Below are 19,074 nucleotides of genomic sequence, written 5' to 3'. Positions count from 1 at the left end.
TCCACGTATTTGTGTCTTTTCTGATTTTCTTCCTATAGTTGATTTCTCGTTTCATACCGTTGTGGTCAGAAAAGATGCTTGGTATTATTTCAGTCTTCTTAAATTTACAGAGACTAGTTTTGTGGCCTAATATGTGATCAATCCTGGAGAATGTTCCATGTGCATTTGAAAAGAACGTGTATTCTTCGGTTTTTGGATGGAATGCTCTGTATATATCTACTAGGTCCATCTGTTCTAATGTGTCGTTTAAGGCCAATGTTTCCTTATTGATCTTCTGTTTGGATGATCTATCCGTTGGTGTAAGTGGAGTGTTAAAGTCCCCTACTATTATTGTGTTACTGTCTATTTCTGTTTTTATGTCTGTTAATAATTGCTTTATATATTTAGGTGCACCTACATAGGGTGCGTAGATATTTACAAGTGTTATATCCTCTTGTTGGATTGTTCCCTTGATCATTATGTAATGCCCTTCTTTGTCTCTTTTTACAGTTTTTGTTTTAAAGTCTATTTTGTCTGATATGAGTACTGCTACCCCAGCTTTCTTTTCATTGCCATTTGCGAGGAGTATCTTTTTCCATCCCTTCACTTTCAGTTTGTGAGTGTCTTTAGGTCTGAAGTGTGTCTCTTGTATGCAGCATATATATGAGTCTTGTTTTTTTATCCAGTCAGCCACCCTATGCCTTTTAATTGGAGCATTTAGTCCATTGACGTTTAAAGTAGCTATTGATAAGTATGTACTTACTGCCATTTTTAAACTTTTTTTTTTTTCTCAGTGTTTTAGTAGTCCTTCTCTGTTCCTTTCTTCTTCTATACAGAATTGATGGTCACTTTAGTTTGACCTCTGTCTGAAAGCTGTACTCTTTAACTCCCCTCCTCCCTCCTTTTATGTTTTTGATATCATATCTAACCTCTTTTTAGTGCATTTGTATCCATTACATTCTTATCATGGAAATAGATAATTTTTCCTATTTGTGGTCTTCTCTTTTCCCCTTAAATCAGTCCCTTTAACATTTTTTGTAGCACTGGTTTCTTGGTGACAAACTCCTTTAATTTTTGCTTGTCTGGGAAATTTTTGATCTCTCCTTCCATTTTGAATGATAGCCTTGCTGGGTAGAGTATTCTTGGCTGTAAGTTTTTTCCTTTTAGCACTTTAAATATATCGTGCCATTCTCTTCTAGCCTGTAAGGTTTCTGCTGAGAAGTCAGCTGATAGCCTTATGGGGTTTCTTTTGTATGTAACTTGACATTCTCTTGCGGCTTTTAGGATTCTCTTTATCTTTAATTCTAGACATTTTGATTATGATGTGTCTTGGTGTGGGCCTCTTTGAGTTTATCTTGTTTGGGGCTCTCTGTGATTCCTGTACCTGGATGTCTGTTTCCTTCCTTAGGTTAGGGAAGTTTTCATCTACTATTTCTTGAAGTAGATTCTCTGCCCCCTTGTCTCGCTCTACTCCTTCCGGGACACCTATAACACGGATGTTAGTGCGCTTGATGTTGTCCCAGAGGTCCCTTAGACTGTCCTCACTCTTTTTAATTCTTTTCTCTTTTACCAGTTCACCTTGGGTAATTTCTTCTAGTCTTTCGTCCAGCTCACAGATCTGTTCTTCTGTATCCTCTACTCTGCTTTTGAGTCCCTCTAATGAATTTTTCATTTCCGGTATTGTATTCTTCATTTCTGATTGGTTCTTTTTTATATCTTCCATTTCTTTGTTGACATTCTCACTGAGTTCATCTATTCTTCTCCCCAGATCAGTGAGCATCCTTAACACCCTTAGTTTGAACTCTCTGTCAGGTAGGTTGCTCATTTCTGTTTCACTTAGTTCCTTTTCTGGGGTTTTGTCCTGTTCCCTTACTTGGAATGTATTCTTTTGCCTCCTCATTTTGCCTCTTTCCCTGTGCTTGTGTCTACGTATTAGGTAGGTCAGCTACGTCTCCTGCTCTTGGATAGGTGACCTTATGTAAGTGATGCCTTAGGAGGCTTCCAGTGTGCTTCCCTCAGTTCTTAATGTTCCAGGGGTGACCCCTATGTGGGCTACGTGTGTCCTTCTGTTGTGGCCTGTTTGTTCTCCCTGTAGGCACCCAGGGAGGCCGAGTTATGCTCCTGGCCAGCTGTTGTAATGCTCAGCTGCTTGTAGTTGTTGTGGGCCCTTCAGTCTCTTTATCAGGTGTGGGGAGCCCCAGCACAGTTGACTGCAAGTTCTAATACCACATTTGTGTTGCAGTATTTCTTTTAAGTGAGTAGGCCCCCAGCGTGGCAGGTTGTTAGGCTCAGGGCCTTACAATTGCTGTAAGCCTCTAGCCTATTAGGTCTCTTGTCAGCTCTCTGAGGATTGTAGCTGGGTGGGGCTGGCCTCAGGCACTGGAGCACCCAATTGTTTCAGGCTTTGGAAGGTGGGGCAACCCGCTATGTGGGTCTTTGAGAAGCACAAGTCTTCTGCAGCTGAGAAGCCCTGCCGCCCACAGGTCCACACACACAGTCAACACAGTTCTGCCCCGTGTCCGTGCCCCGTCCTCCCCAAGTGGACCCAGTATCTCCACGGCGGGAGCCCCACACTCTCCACCCGCTCCTTGTGCACACCCTGCCCTGCTAAAGTTGGCTCAGTTGCCAGGCTGCAGAGAATCCAGTCACCAATCTATGCAGGCCCACAAGTTGCCTGAGGGCTTGTTGTTGGGTGGGGCCAGTCTCTAGGGTGGGCTGCCTGCCCTGGCTGAGCTGGATTAAATTGGTGCTCTAGTGGGTGGGGCAGACCTGGGCTAGCAGGCCTCAGGGAGAACTCCAATGGCGTCTGTGTCAGCACGCCCACACCAGGCCACAACGATGGCCGCCACCAATGTCCCAGTCCCTGGAGAGGTCTCACCCCTCACCGAGATGCACTCAGGGCCTATTAGGTGAGTCTCTTTTCACCACAGCACTGTGCACCTTTCTTTCTGGTGATTTTAGGATGCTTTCTGAAACGGGTGAGTTTGTGCGCGGGCCCTTTAAGAGCCGGTTTTAGTTTCTTTGTGAACCCGGTTTTCTGGGGTTACTCCCCAATGTTTTAGTAGCAGCAAAGTCAGATATTATGCCGCTGGTCTCGATTGTGCTGGGTCCACAAAATGCCCACAGCGGGGGCGCTCCCGGCTCAGGGCCCCGCGCCTCCAGGGAGGCTGCGTACCTGTGAGCTGCTCCCGGCGGCTGTGAAGCTGGCGGCTTGTGAAGGCGGCGCTTTTCCTCTCCAGAAGGGGGTCTCTGCCTCTTCCACCTCAGTTAGGATTGTCCGTTGTTGCAGGAGTTCCTCTTATCCAGTTTTCAGTTCTGTCTCAGGGATAATTTTTCCACGAGTAGTTGTAAATTGGCTGTGTCCACAGGAGGAGGTGAGTTCCGAGTCTGCTTACACCGCCATCTTGACTTCCCCCTGAATTTTTAAATACCTGTTTTGTTTTTCTTTTAAACCATAGTTCACCATGGGAACAAAAGATAAATTCAGTTATTTTTTTTAAACTCTTGCATGCCTCTCATATTTTTATGCGTTTGTCTCTGATGAAGTAAGCCACATCTGATAAACACCTATTGTTTTGAACAATCGCCTGCTGTTGTTTTTTAGCTTCTTGGTCCATCGCACATGTAAACTGGCTTACACACAAACATGTGTATCCCCATCTACCTGTATTTACTAAACATTAATTTATAATACCTTACCAACATTAAGCAGAAATTTTGGATCTCAGAAAGTTGATGATTTTTCTCTAAAATTTTGATTTTGTAAGTAAAAAAAATTGTTTAATTTAAAATGTCATTTTTTTTTTTCCTTTAAAGATAGAAGTCCTCATAGATTTAGGATTCTTTTCTGAAGCCTTTCATGAGATATCTCAGATTTTTAATGGAAAAAACATGTCTTCCTCAATTCCCACTGGCAGTAAAGCTACTGGAAAAATGAAGGTAAGTCTGTTGATTTGACTCAAAGCCATTTCTTTAAATTTTGAAGGCTACATTCCTAAAATCTAGGGAATGTGTCCACAAAAGTGTATTTATAAGACTCTGGTACTGCAGACCTCATTGTTAAGCCTGGTTATAGCTAACATCGAGCTTTTACAAGGCTTCATTTCCTTTCATTTGAAATGGAAGGGTGTCTCAGGGGGAGTGTGGTCTTACAGTAGATTTTTACAATGAAATTCTGGCTCTATGCTGTAGTTATCGTGCGTATTCTCAGTAGACACATTCATCAGCCACTACCTCTCAGACTTTTGAGTCCAATCTTATAATTTTGGTTAATGTTCTTTTTCAAAACAGTCTCTTTCATTTGGATATTTTTGATTTATATACTATATACTAAAGAGTTAAGCATGTGTTGTTCAAATTTCTTCTGATTTCTGTGAGGAGAGAATGTTCCTCTATTTTGCCTAGTCTTTTTTGACTTTGGGAGATAGTTTTACCTGGCTTGCTTAATTTGTATTTGTAAATTGGATAACTGAAGCATCCTTGAAAATGAATACTGGCATTTATATTTAAATCAGAGTGAGCTGTTATTTTTCTCTGCTTCGGTTTCGTGGTGACCTGGGAATCCCTGGGCGATCTTGCTTTAGGCAGATGCTTGGACCCTCGTATGCCAGCAATAAAGGAAAGAGGAGGAGGTAACAAGTCAGCTTCCTGAGGGAGACCGTATGTGTGAGGAGTGAGACTGACAGACACAGTACGTTCTGGAGGGATTCAGATTTGGAGGACCTAAAAGAAACTGGGGAAGAGGCTGGAGGTCTTGAACATTGCTCGCATAAGCTGACATTATATTTACATATAATACATTTATAACTTCAGTGTATTCTCCCAAAATGTAGCTGCTTATTTCTTATACTGACTGCTACAGCGTTATAGTTTATTGTAATAGGGTAAGTATGAGGTTATCTACAGAAAATCCTAAGCGGGGCATTCAGTAGGCAATAGGATATGTGTGTGTGTGTGTGTGTGTGTGTGTGTGTGTCTATATGTATATACATCTATATCTATCTATCTATCTAGAGAGAAGTCGGTCAGTTTCTGTGACATGAACTAATCTTCTTACCTGGGTTAAATTAGCATATTTTCTTGCTTGCTTCTCAGTCAACAGCCTTTCCCTATTGTAAATGGTTTGCATTTTGTTATTAAAGTTATATTTAATTCATTTAAAAATATTTATTGAGTGCTCACTGAATACAGGCACTATTCTAGGCATGGGGATAGAACAGTAAAAAGATAAATGGAGTTATTGCCTTCCTGGCGGCATGTTACCATTGGACAGTCCAGTGAGAAAGACAAACAATAACATATTAAGCACATAAATGTGTCAGGTGGTAAGGTGCTATGAGGGACAATCAAGCTGAGTTGAGGGGACAGAGAGTGACCAGAGCAATGGGTGGCTGTTTTATTCAGGGTGGCTTGGGAAGTCTCTCTAATAAGGCAGTTTTGAGGGAAAAGATTTCAGGGAACAATCTCCCAAATAGGAGGAAGTTCAAGGGCAAAGGCCCTGAGGGAGTGTCTGCAAAATGTGGTTGAGGGAAACCGAGGCGGCCAAGTGAGGCCGGAATAGAGGAAGAGGAGGAGAAGAGGCGGGACCCAGGAGCTAGGTCAGGTAGGACCTCGCAGAGCTGGGTAAGGACTAGAGTTTACTAGTGAACTAAATGAGGTGGAAAACCTTGTAGCGTTTTGAGCAGAGGAGTGACAGGATAGGCGTTAAATTTCGAAGGAGCACTTTACTTGCTGTTTGGGGAATAGACTGTGGATGAGCATGGGTATAAATAGGGAGACCAGTTCCCAGTTATTTGCAAAGGCCTTTGCAAATAATCTGAATGAGACGTGACAATGGTTGGGATAATAGTGGTGGAAGGAGTGAAAAGTGGTCAAATTCTGGATATATTGCAAAGGTAGAGCTGACGATGATCGTTTGCAAATAGATCACCCATTTGCTGATGATGGTTCGGATATGGGATGTAAGAGAAAGGAGTCAAGCATGACTGCAGAGTGTTGAACATGAGCAACTGGTAGGAAGAAGTTTTTATTAACTGAGATGGGGAATACTGCTCCGGGCAGGGGTGGAACATGTTAAGTCCGAGATCCCTGGTAGACATAGAGGTGGAGATGTAGTGTAGGTGACTGCAGAGAGTATATGATGGGAATTTAAGGGAGAGGTTGGGGCAAATTTGGGAGGGTAAATTTGGGAGCATTAGTGTAGAGATTTAAAATCATGAAACTGGGTGCGGCCTGGTGGCGCAGCAGTTAAGTTCACAAGCTCTGCTTCAGCGGCCCGGGGTTTGCCGGTTCGGATCCTGGGCGCAGACCTACTCACTGCTCATCAAGCCATGCTGTGGTGGCGTCCCATATAGAAGAGCTACAACTCTACCACTATGATATACAACTATGTACCGGGGCTTTGGAGAGAAAACAAAAAAGAGGAAGATTGGCAACAGATGTTAGGACAGGGCCAATCTTCCTCAAAAAGCAAAAAAAGTTTAAAATCCTGAAACTGAATGAAATCAGCTGGTGACCAAGGCAGATAGAGAAAAGTGGAAGTCAGAGGACTGAACCTTAGGGTCATCCACACGTAGAGTCCAGGAAGATGAGAAGGAAAGAGAAGCCAGTTGGATAGAATGAGAAACAAGAGAGAGTTTTCAATGCTCACTGCTTTCACCAACAAACAAACTAACAAACAAACAGTCTGAAACTAATTTTTACAGGTAAATGCCAAACTTCATCTTTATCAACTAGTCTTCATAAGACAGAAGTGTGGGTAAACTGTCTCCCAGTGGATTGTAACTTTAAATTTTGTATTCTCAAAGTTAATTTGCAGCTTTCCAGCTTCTATTGGGAATTTAAAAAGTGTAATTAAAAGGGGAAAGGCGTTCAGGGTTTATAATTAAAATAGGTGCCAATGTTATTAGGTTGCAGGCTAGTTATTTCCAGAAAGGATTAATGAATTAGATTTCAGTTGTAAAAGAAATAACTGGAAAAGCCTCACAGATGGCTATTACACTTTTCACAGGCTTTTGAAAGCATTCTATCTTTCCAAGGGGGATTCTGCCCTCACCTCCAAATCTAAAGTCCCATCAACTGTCTTCAGATTATATCACCCAAGTTCTCCCCCCAGATTCAGTTACTCACTTTTTGGTGTATTCTAGGAGATAAAGAATATTTTCAAAAAAGGAAATTTAAAAAAATTTTTTAACACTTGCCAATACTTTCTTCCAGTAAGAGATATATGTGATGTCTTGGTTTAGGGGTCCCTCAAAAGCAGATCCTGAGATAAGGATTTGGGAGCAAGTAGTGTATTTGGGAGGTGACTCCAGGAGGAATGGTGAGCCAGTGGGAAAGTCAGATAGTGAAGGGAGGAAGACCATTCCGGAGAGCATTAAGAGGTCACTGCCGTGGACAACCAGGGCCTTCAGAGGGAGTGGGTGGAGGAATCTCTTGTCCCTCATTGGTTCGGGTTGCTCTCTGAACTTCCAGCCTCTCCTGGACACTCTTGTGGCCACAGAATGCCCTCAAGCAAAGAGGACATGTCCTTGAAGTAGGATACCGTCCATACATGAATGACCTGTCCACGGAAGCTGCTGGTGACCCCCAGGTGACCAAGGGGATATGGAAGGGGCATCCGTATTGACTTCTACAAATGAGCACCTTTTAAAAAGGCCTTCTGTAGCAAGAAGAATGCACGCTACAGGACAATACAACAATCTCCTGTGGCAAATAAATGGAATGTTTCCTAAAGCAACCTTATATTTAGAGCCAAATCTGTTAACAGATAATTCACAAAAAAAGGAAAATAACCACAAAAAGAGTCATTCCAAAGAGTAATACAATTTTACCTCAAACTGGCAAAGATGTTTTCCAGTGCTAATACCCAGTGCTGTTAAAAGTGCAGTAATCCTGGCATTTTCATACAACGTGGATGGAAGTGTAACCTGAGCCAGCCCCTTTAAGTTCTCTCAATATACTCTTATTTTCTGACGCAGCAATTCTGCTTCCAGGAATCCATCCAGAGGCGATAATCAGAAATACAGACAGAATAGCCAGCAATGTTATTTAAACTAGGAAGGGAGCGGTGACGATGGGAAGTGGGCCTCTTGGATGTCAAACAAGAGCAAAGAGGTTAAGTTATTATGCTACATTCATAGGATGGAACATGACCTAGCTATTAGACTGAGGTTTACAAAGAACTTAAATGGAGTGGAAAATAATTATGACTCTTTAGGAATGTTAAGTGAAAAGGAATACAAATCCAGATATAAAATTTAAAAATATATCGAAAAGAAATCAGTAGTAAAGACATCAAAATATTAACATTGACAACCTAAAAAAGTCGGTTTAAATATGATTTTTACTTTCTTCTTTATACCAAACTTCTCTTTTCTGACTAGAGCATGTATTACTTTTACAATAAAAATGATATTTAAAATACTTTTTGAACACATTCACAATTTCATTTAAAGGAATACTCAATACTCTTGTGTCTAATGTTAATGTTTTGTGTATTGACAGATGTTTCAATCATTTGACTCAGGAAAACCTCTTACTAGTAAAGAAAATATACAGGTAAGGATAATAATATTTTATAAACGTTGGATATTTAGTGTGGATAATTTTTGAGTCATTTCAATCTATTTGCTAGGTATAATCTTTGCTTTTGAAAATCTGCCATGTAACATGCTCTTCTATTTCTAATAATGGGTTTTTATCTCAAAATGCTGAGACCAGAGATAGGATTGGAGCCAAACTGATCTGGTTTTCAGATTGGGCAAATATCAGTTACTGCTCCTAAAGTTTTCAATTACACATGTGTATTCAGCCATGTTAAGTGTCTAACTTTAACATTTATTTTGATTACCTAGATGATAACTTTGTAAGAAAAGGATTGTGCATATTTTGTGATAGCACACTTGTTCAATACTGCTTTTACTCATATCCTTTTCCCCAGTCTGAGATTGCCTCTCCGCCAATGTTTGGAAGGTTTTCTTTTGTTTTTTAAAACCTTTTATTGAGACATAATTGACATATAACATTGTGTAAGTTTAACATGTGTACAATGTATTGATTTGATACATATATATATTGCAATAATATTGTCATCATAGCATTAGCCAATGGAAGGTTTTCATATGACATTTTCATAAGCAACTCCTCTAACTTTCCCAATATTTTCTACAAAGAGAGGACTCGACTGCTCACCTCAATCCATTTGTTCTTGTCTATATTGAATGATTGGGATTTAAGCTTTTGATGACCTAATAGCATTTAAATATCTTGAAATCATTTAAAAAAATCTTAGGAGTGTCAACAGTCTATCCACTAGAAAGTATTAGAGCAGAAGACTGGTGGTTCAACTTATGGGTGGGTGAGGGGTTCATATAACCAGGTGACAATTAATGCATATAGACAGATACACATAGTTCTTATATTTAAAATGCTAGGAAACAGCATTCTGTTTCATTAAGTAAGGTATTTATTTTTTTAAAATAATTTTGAGAGACATTTCCTCAAAATTGCTTTATTTTTGTCTTCCATAATTTTCATAGGAATATATCCACCATCTATTAAATGTAGTTTTATTATGTTTCTATTATTGTTCATTTTATTCCACAAACTTCACTTTTAATTATGCTTCAGACAATTCATTGTGTTTGCCTTAAAATTTGTTTTAATTTATAAGCAAGTTGCTTGAAATAAAAGAACTGTTGTTAGAAAGATACAAACACACATTCATACTTCATTTTAGTGTCCAAGACGTTGGGATGTTTAAGAATATTTATTTCTTACTGGTCATAAATGCCAGGGCCTCCTAAGAACACTTCTTTAAGGAGAGATTTTGAGTATAGAAGGAATGCCTGCCTGCCTGATCATTTCTTTTTAAACAAAAAGACAGTGACAGTATAATGGAAAATCAGTTTCTATTAGCCAATTAATTAAAACAGAACTTTTGGTCTGCTTAAGACTCTTCAGATTACGCTTTATATTTTCTGTATAGAGGGAGAGAAAGGAGTGTTAAATAGCATTACTAATTAATCGTCTTTTGATCCTCAAGTGTTTGTGTATAATTGTCAAGGCTCATTAAATCACTGTGGAAAGAAAAGAGAAGAGGAACTTTCCCTTCTCCCCCATCCCCCAACCACCCTGCAGTTTCTTCTCTAGATGGGGAATGTCAGCCATCTTTCTAGTACAGCCGTCTGTTACCAACACAGTCTCAGTGCTGCTCTATATTTGGCTCTTCTGCATGTATCGATTTCCACCCTTCAGACGAGATTAAGAAAAGAGAATGAACAATAGCAACAGACCTCCCCACTGCCAACTTTGCCTCAAACTCTCCCAAACAATGAGATTTTTCTTTTTTAGTTCACCTAAGGCAAATAGTTTCCTTCTTTTCTAGAATACATAGCCCCAACATCTGCCTTTTATATTAATTCAACAAATATTTAATAAGAGCCCATCATGTGTAAGGCACTATTCTGGTGCTGTCAAATAAATACATCAGTCAATCAACAGTACACACAAATTCCAAGCCCTCAGGGAAGACTAGTAATAAATATGATATATAAGTAAACATTATAAGTAAGTAAATTATATGGTATGTTAGAAGGTGTACCATGCTATGGGGAAAATAAACCCAGCAGCATGTAAAGGCAATTAGAAGCATGGGGCAAGGTTAGGGGTTGTAATTTTAAATGGGATGATCACGTTAGTCCTCACTGAGGTGATGTTTGTGAACAGACCTGAAAAAGGTAAAGGCGCAAATCATATGCAATCTGGAGAAAGAATAGTCTAGGAAGAGGGTACAGTGAGTGCAAAGGCCCTGGGGCAGGATTCCCTAGCTTGGTGAGGGGCATTGTGGCTAGTGTGGCTAGAATTGTGTGAAAGATAGGAGAGCATAGGAGATGAGGTCAGTGAGGTAACAGGCAGCCAGTTTGAGAAGGGCTTTCTAGGGCCTTTGTAGCTTAGGTTCTTACTCTGAAAAAAATGGGGAGCCACTGGAGGGTTTAGAGCAGAGGTGGCCTAATCTACTTATGTTTTAAAGGGATCACTTTAGCTAATCTGTTGAGCCTGCTGTGTGCTGGGTACTATTCCAGTGCTGTCAATCAGACACATCAGTCAATCAACAATACAGACAAATTCCCAGCCCTCATGGAGCCTATATTTTAGTGTTTTTTGTGTGTGTTTGTGTGTGTGTGTGTGTGTGTGTGTGGTTGGGGAGACTACGAATTCAGTTTTGGACATGTTGAGTTTGAAGTATCTGTTAGACATCTAAGTGGAGGAATTGGGTCAGAAGTGGATGATATGAGTCTTGAGTTCAGAAAAGAGATTGGAGCTGGAGAGGAAAATTTGGGATTCTGTCAGCCTTTAGATGAAATTAAAACTGTGAGACTGAGTAAGATCATCTGAGGAGAGAGAGTGAGGAGAGAGAAGAGAATGGAGCCCTGGGACACTCCAATGTTAAGAGATACGGGGGAAGAGGAGGAACCAGCAAAGGAGACTGAAAAGGAGTGGCCAGTAGGATTGGAGAAACCCAAGGGAATGTGGTGGCTTGAAAGCCAAGTGAAGAAGCATTGTCAGAAGAGGGAATGATTAATAGTGACAAATTTTGCTGATGAATCAAGTACCATAATTCACTGAGTCTTAAACATGCATTTTTTCTCACATTTAACGGCTCTCCAATTAGAATGTATTTTACAGTTGAGGGCATGTGACAGTTTAATTGGCATATAGAATAATGGTGTCTTAGATTAAAAGTAACATGGCACATGAGGACTGAGAATTGAACATTGGATTTAGCCCAGTCTAGGCCATTGGTGACCTTGACCAAAGGGTTTCAATGTAGGGGTAGAGTGGGTTTAGAAGCAAAGGAAAGGAGAGAAATTGGAATATTGACAACTCTTTAGGGCATTGCTGTAAAAGGGAGCAAGAATTGCAGTAGTAGCTGGAGAGGGAAGTCAGGGTATGGAGAGTTTTTGGTTTTTTGAGATGAAGGGGAAGATAGCATGGCTGTGTGCTGATGGGAATGTCTCTGTAGAAAGGGAACATTTATGATGCAGGAGAGAATGACTGACTAGACCAGTGGGGGCAGGATTGATGGCCTAAGTGGCAGGAAGGAAGGCAGAGCGGTGGGGCAGATGCTTGGGTGGATGGGAGAGATGGAGCTGTGGGGTCTGTGGACACTACTTTGCTTCAGTTTTCTCCATTAAGTAGAGGAAGCAAGGTCATTAGCTGGGAGGGGCACTGAGGAGGAAGGGTTAGACTTTAGAAATGAGAAGGGCGTGAAATGGTTGTTGAGGAAAGAGGAAGAGTGAATGGACCAGGAACGTGTAGGATGATGACCAGGCAGCACTGAGGTTTTGTCAGGAATTTAAAGTGGGACCACTTAGCACGATTGTGTGATTTTCTTCAGCCTTCTTCAACTGCAGAGTGCGTTCCCCAAGAAGGTTCAGAGTTGGATTTTACCAGGGCTAAGATTTTGCCAAGGAAGTGTGGATGCGCGGGAGAGGGGCCGGGGAGTTGAGCGTGTACACAAGGCAGAGTTCTAATGGTTGAGCGTGGAATCGAACTGGGTAGGGAGCTCGTTTGTCCACCCATTCTCCTCTCCCCCGTGCTGGTAGCTCTCGTTTGCTCACGCCAAAGCAGAGTGGCTGGTGTGCATGACTAATGAGCTTTTGCACTTTCTCTGTTTTGATACGGTTCCCTCCCTCGCTCTCAGTGTCACGGTCGCTCTCATGTGGCCGGGCTGAGCTCATGAGGCACAGGTCACAAATTGTCACAAGTTGGTGGGGAATAGCAGAAGCACTGTGGAAATGCTGGAATAGTTCTGACATTACACGTCTCTCTCAATAAACCTGCCATTTTTGGTACCTCATGTCTATCCCTATATTCCTTCATTAAGCAGCAAATGGGGAACGCAGAAGGGAGACTGAAGCTAATAATATCTGAAAACGATCTTTTACTAATTTGCCTTTTTTCATTTTTTTAGGCACTCGATGAGTTAATAAGTAAAGACTTGCCTCTAATTCTGGTTGCAATTGGCCGACAACATCTCTTAAATAAGTTTTCTTTTGTTAAAGCATACTTTTTCATAAATGTAGCTGCAACAATAAATTGTGTCCCAGAAAATACAATGAAAACAGTCTACCAAGGACTTGTTTCTGAGAGGAGCAGAGCAAACCCCCCGAACTTGAAAGGTAATCTTTTGTTTTATATTTTGCTTGTTTCTCTTTTTCCTCCCTTTCCCCAACTGTTCTCCACTCCACCCCCAATAATCCACATGAACGGTCTGGTATATATTCCTCTATATTTTTCTCTGAGCTCACTTAATGATACACATATGTGCTTATGTCTAGGTAGGTGCATATCCATATCCATCCATATACAGCCATATTCATACACTTTTTCATATGTATACGTACAAAATAGGATTTGTCCTTTATTTCCAAACTGGTATATTTTACATTTCTTTGCATCTTGCATTTCTCATGCAGAAAAACTTCGCTAAAACCACGCCAAGTCAACTGCTTTGCTTTGGTCCACTGTACCCGCTATGTAGTAGCTGTGCTGTGAATGTCCCACGGTTTACTCAACCATTCCCCTATCGACGTGCATTTACTTTGTTTCTAGGGAACAGTGCTGAAGCGCTACATATCCATATATTACAGTATATATTTCTTTTTTTTTATTTTGCAAGGAGAACTAGCCCTGAGCTAACATCCGATGCCAGTCCTCCCCTTTTTTCTTGAGGAAGATTGGCCCTGGGCTAACATCCATGCCCGTCTTCCTCTACTTTATATGGGATGCCGCCACAGCATGGCTTAGCAAGCGGTGTGTCGGTGCGCGACTGGGATCCGAACCTGCGAACCCCGGGCCACCGCAGTGGAGCGCGCGCACTTAACCGCTGCGCCGCCGGGCCGACCCCTACAGTATATATTTCTATGGGATAAGATACCCATGGATGGGATTTATGGGTCATGGTGTACATGGATTTCTCAAATGTATTAGATGTTGCCTTACAAATAGTTGTTTTTCACCATTACGTGTGATGTTAACTGTGGGTTTCTCGTAGATGTTCCTTATCAGGTAGAGGAATTTCTCTTCTATTCCTAGTTGGTTAAGTGCTTTTATCATGAAAGGGTATTGGATTTTATTAAATGCCTTTTCTGCATCTATTAAGATGATTATTTGGTTTTTGTTTCTTATTCTATTGATATGATGCATTATATTAATTGATTTTTGAGCGTTTAATCAACCTTGCTATATGGGATAAATTCTCAAGCCCCTGGTGTGTAATTCTTTTTATATGTTGCTGTATTCTGTTTGCTAGTATTTTATTTAGGATGTTTGCATCCATATTCATAAGAGATATTGGTGTGTAGTTTTCTTTTCTTTTGGTATCTTTGTCTAGTTTTGGTGTCAGAGTAATATTGGCCTCTGTTATACAAGGTAAGTTTTATTATTATTCAGGTATGGCGAGGCCAGCAAATCGGGAGATGACTGCTATTGAACACATAGTTTGTTATTTCCTCCCAAGAGGAGGGGCATGCTACAACATGGGAGGGCCATGCAGGGAAGGGTCACCCAGGAGGCTGAGAGAGCAGTGAGGAAAACGTGGGTCAGACTCTTCCTTGGGTCTCTCATGTTCTGACACTCATCCCAGGGTTCTTCCATACCAACCTCCAGGCATTCGTTTTCTATCTTTGTCTCTCTGTCACTTTCTCCCTTAGGGGAGAAGGCCCAGTCCTAGGTCTTCCTGCTGGGACTTTCCCAGTGCTCAAGCCCTCCCTCATACTCAGCTGACCCCTAGCTCCAGAGCCTCCTAATTTAGGAAAAGAGCCAGGTAGCTTGGAGTTGGAAGAAGAGAGGAAGTCAGGTGTGTTCAGTCCCATATTATTCTAGACTCCCTCTTCCCACTTGACAAACTATGTGTCTTTAGGTGGGTGATTTTTGCAGTAATTTCTATTCAAATAATGACTTGTAGTTTTTCTCTCTCTCCTGTAGTCTAGAAGCTAAGTTTACTAAAGCAGAAAAAGTCTGTGATCTAAATTCTCTCAATTCTCCCTGGCTCAGAATAAGAGCTGGCTTCAGATTGTGGGTGGGTATTTTGAGAGATTTGAGGATTGTGCTGTTCCAAATGTGTCTCACTCTTTGCTCTTACAATGAGGGGCTTGTGCAAATCAGCAGAACTAATGCTTCCAAGGAGATCTTATGGAAATATTATAAATATTTGGAAGACCCAAAATACTATGAGGACCTTAAGGGGTCCTGGGATCCAAAGGGAGGAACCATCACTTTATTTCAGTAGCTGATAACTTGAATAACATCCAAAATCATCACTAAGCATCCAAAAGATCCTTTCGGAGTGGTCAGATTTATTTTAAGAATCAGCCTGAGTCTTCTAATGTATGATATTAGAGACTCTTTGATACAGCAATAGGTTTCTAATTATCATTGTGGTTGTTTTTTTAACATTAAATTTATGGATAGTTTCCCAACTAATGACAAGTTTTATAGACTAGAATTAATATTTAAACTAACTGGAGATATCCTTGGTTCTTCCAAAATTTTGTGTCTTATAGAGCTATGTTTAAAGGAGGATAGAAACTCAATTTATCAGCTTCCAAAAATGAAAGATGAATTAACTCTTAGCACAGTAAAGGTAAGTTTGAGAATTTTTTCAAATCATAGTATATCAGTTACCAAAATGCCCACTTTTAGGCCCTGGACGGGCCTGCTTTCAGGGTTGTGCTTGCTCTCGGGAGACCAGGTAGCTTTTCTTGCATAAACATGGGTTGGGGCCAGAGATGGAGTCTGCTGCCTGTGAGAAAAGTAGATGCCCAGAAGGTCAGACTTTGACTTTACAATCCTATTAAGGCACTGTGGAAAGTGTGATTCGTTATTTGATGGGATTGAGTATTCTACACCCTGTTTTTGCATTTCCTAACAGTAATAGTGATGACAACAGCAACAACAGTAGCTACTATTTATTCAGCGCTTACTACATGAAAGGCACTTTGCACGATTATTTAATTTTCACAACTCTTTGATGTAGGTATTAATCATTTTTGAACTATGTTGTGCTGAATGGTGAGTAAATTGAGGCTTAGACAGTAAGAAATTCACTAGTGTCATACAACTAATAAAATACAGATCATGTGGTTAACCATTACACTAAATTAACCTAGTACTTATATAGTATTTACTGTTCTGTACAAACAAGTTTTTAGAGATTTGTTCCTTGAAAAATTGGTTGGTCCCTTTCTCTTTTGCCATGTCAGGTTGCTATTGACTATTGACTGACCTCTGTAAAACCTCATTATCTTCTCATCACCAGTTGGGTGACCATAGTTTAACTTGAAATATAGTCGATCCTCATTATTCACAGATTCAGTATTCGCTAATTTGCCTATCTGCTAAAATTTATTTGTCACCCCAAAATAAATACACGTGGCTCTTTTGTGGTCATTTGTGGACATGCGCAGAGCACAGATAAATTTGGGTTGCCCAACATGCACATTCCCCGCTGAGTTGAACAAGGCAATGCTCTTTTTGTTTCTACTCTCACACTGTAAACAATTATCCTTTTCATGGTCTGTTCATTATTATTCTTTTTTTTTCCTGCATTTTTCTGCTTTTGTTTGTTGACGATTTCACTATTGGAAATGGCCTCTAAGTGTAGGGCTGAAGTGCTGTTTAGAGTTCCTAAGTGCAAGAAGGCTGTGATGTGCCTAATGGAGAAAATAAATGTGTTAAATAAGCCTCAGTCAGGCATATATTATAGAGCTATGGGCTGTAAGTTCAAGGTTAGTGAATCCACAATATATATTAAATAATATGTCTTTAAATATAAACACCCATTAAACAAGGTTATGTATCAATCAGTTGACAAAAATGTTGTGACAGAAGCTCTCAGGAACCTATTCCTGTGTTTCCTCTAGGAACAATGGTTCGGTATTCGCTAATTCGGTGTTTGCAGCAACTTTGTAGCACATAACTACGCGAATAATGAGCGTTGGCTGTGCATACAATGAAAAGTACCTGTTGTATAGGCTTACTCCTGCCATTACTTTCCTTCTCGTTCTCTGCTCTCTTTTTCCTGTTCACTGAGCTCTTTTCTCTAACGATTATGTTCAAATTTCCTTTTTGGTCTTCCACTCATCGTTACTTTTCAATACATGAAAAATATGTGATGACTAAGAATGAGACATTATTTCTGAACTTATGTGATTGTGTGGTGTTCCTTCTTTGTAGTCAATTCTGCTGATGGAAGCTGAAGACAAGCTAAACCTCCTCGTGTCGGAGGTGGAGCATCTAGGCCACAAGAGCCTCGCTCAGTGTTCTGCTGCCGAGTTAGAGATCGTGGTGGAGGCCAGGCTTCAGCTGGCAGCAGTTGCCCTGCAGAGACACCAGGCGGCATACAGGTGAGTCTCTTCACGCACGGAAGAGAGTTTCTTCCCCACCCTAGTTTGTTAAACATACCTAAATTATATGTAATTTTTATAAACTCTTAAAGGAATAAAGCATATTTACTTTTTATTATTCAGGAGAGTTTTCATACGTTATTATACTTAAAATAATTGCTTTATTAAAGCCCACAGCTAGAATGTTTTATGTCATATAAAGAATGAACAAAGTAACAGAGCTTTGCTTTTTTATTTATTTATTTTTTTAAAAGACAGCACCTAAATTCCTGACAGCTTTTTACGAATAAAACCTATGGAATGTTGTTTTTTTTCCCTAAACAACCAATAAAAATATTAAAAACAAGCTCTACTTTGAAAGAGTAACATCTGAACTATGTTGTGCTGTACCACTTAAGAAATTGTTGTAGGTGGCTGATGATTTAAATGTGATGCAATTGTTAGTGTCAGATCTTTAATTTCACTTGTTCATTGATTCATTTACACAACCAGTATCTGTTAATGACCTCACTGTCAGGCTCTGATCTAGACACCGACGATACAAAGATGAATAGAATATAGTGCCTGTATCCATATGTTCATAGACATGTAAACAATTAAGTAGAGTGGTAAAAAGTAATACTTTTCAGTGATTTTTTTACATTTAATAATATGGAAATATACTTTCAAGAACTTCCCATATCACTTGTGATAAACACTTCTAGCACGAGGGCCTCTGACATTTTCAGTGATGATTCTTTGAATAATGCACAAATTTTTTATCTTACCTTTCATTAATTCATTTGAAAAACAGTTTTTGAGCACCTACAACATGTGAGGCACTGTTCTAAGTTCTTGAGATATATCAATATCCCAGTACTGATATATACAATGTAGACAAAATTATAACAATATTGACAAAAATCCTGCTCACATGGAGTTTCTATTATAATAGATAATAAACAGGCTAACAATAAACTATAAACATAATAATTAAGTAAATTATATCATGTGGGCAAAAATGAAAAGTATTGTGGAGACTATCGGGAATGGAGGCAGGGAAGGAGGAGGAGTCATCATTTTAAAATTATGTGGTTGGAGCCAGCCCTGGTGGTCTAGTGATTAAGATTCGGCACTTTCGCTGCTGCAGTCTTGGTTTGTTTCTCCGTCATGGAACCACAGCACCCGTCTGTCAGTTGTCATACTGTGGCAGCTGCTCACATAGAGAACTAAAAACCAACAACTAGGATACACAACTATGCACTGAAGCTTTAAAAACAAAAACGTTATGTGGTTGTAATAAGGAGTATTTGATGGCTGACGGCTTTCAATCTCTACCACTCCCCCTTCTCCTTCTGCCCCACATTTGGGCAGTCAGATAAGAAAGCCTAGCTGCTCTCACCTTTGGTGCTGGTGGGAAGTTTAAACCACGCAGACCCTGGCCCACACATGGGAAATCATACCCCAGAACTATCCGTTAACCACCATAAACCCCAAGCCAATCTCCTTTCCCTGCTCTCTCAAGACATTTTCAACCTCTTTGGGGAGGCTGCCCTGCTCTTCCTGGAAAGCCTCAGTATCTGAGTAATAAACCTTTTTATACTCTCTTGACATGTGCGTGTGGCATCAATGTTGGCATCTGAACCAAATTTTGGATGGTCAGTGTAGGCCTCATCGATGAGGTGACATCTAAACAAAGTGCTTA

General features: G+C 40.3%; 1 protein-coding gene across 1 annotated transcript in view; it reads left to right on the top strand.

Annotated features, from left to right (window-relative positions):
- Positions 1-19,074, top strand: part of CFAP54 (cilia and flagella associated protein 54) — a 290,316-nt gene that overhangs the window by 172,924 nt on the left and 98,318 nt on the right. The window contains exons 47-51 of the mRNA XM_058568605.1: positions 3,796-3,918; positions 8,485-8,538; positions 12,956-13,163; positions 15,549-15,628; positions 17,221-17,390. Coding sequence (XP_058424588.1) covers positions 3,796-3,918; positions 8,485-8,538; positions 12,956-13,163; positions 15,549-15,628; positions 17,221-17,390 — 635 coding nt within the window. The remainder of the gene's footprint in view (positions 1-3,795; positions 3,919-8,484; positions 8,539-12,955; positions 13,164-15,548; positions 15,629-17,220; positions 17,391-19,074) is intronic.

The sequence above is a fragment of the Diceros bicornis genome, chromosome 25 (assembly GCF_020826845.1).
Source record: "Diceros bicornis minor isolate mBicDic1 chromosome 25, mDicBic1.mat.cur, whole genome shotgun sequence".
Taxonomy (NCBI): domain Eukaryota; kingdom Metazoa; phylum Chordata; class Mammalia; order Perissodactyla; family Rhinocerotidae; genus Diceros; species Diceros bicornis.
The sequence above is the reverse complement of the archived record's forward strand: the minus strand, read 5'-3'. Positions and strand labels throughout refer to the sequence as shown.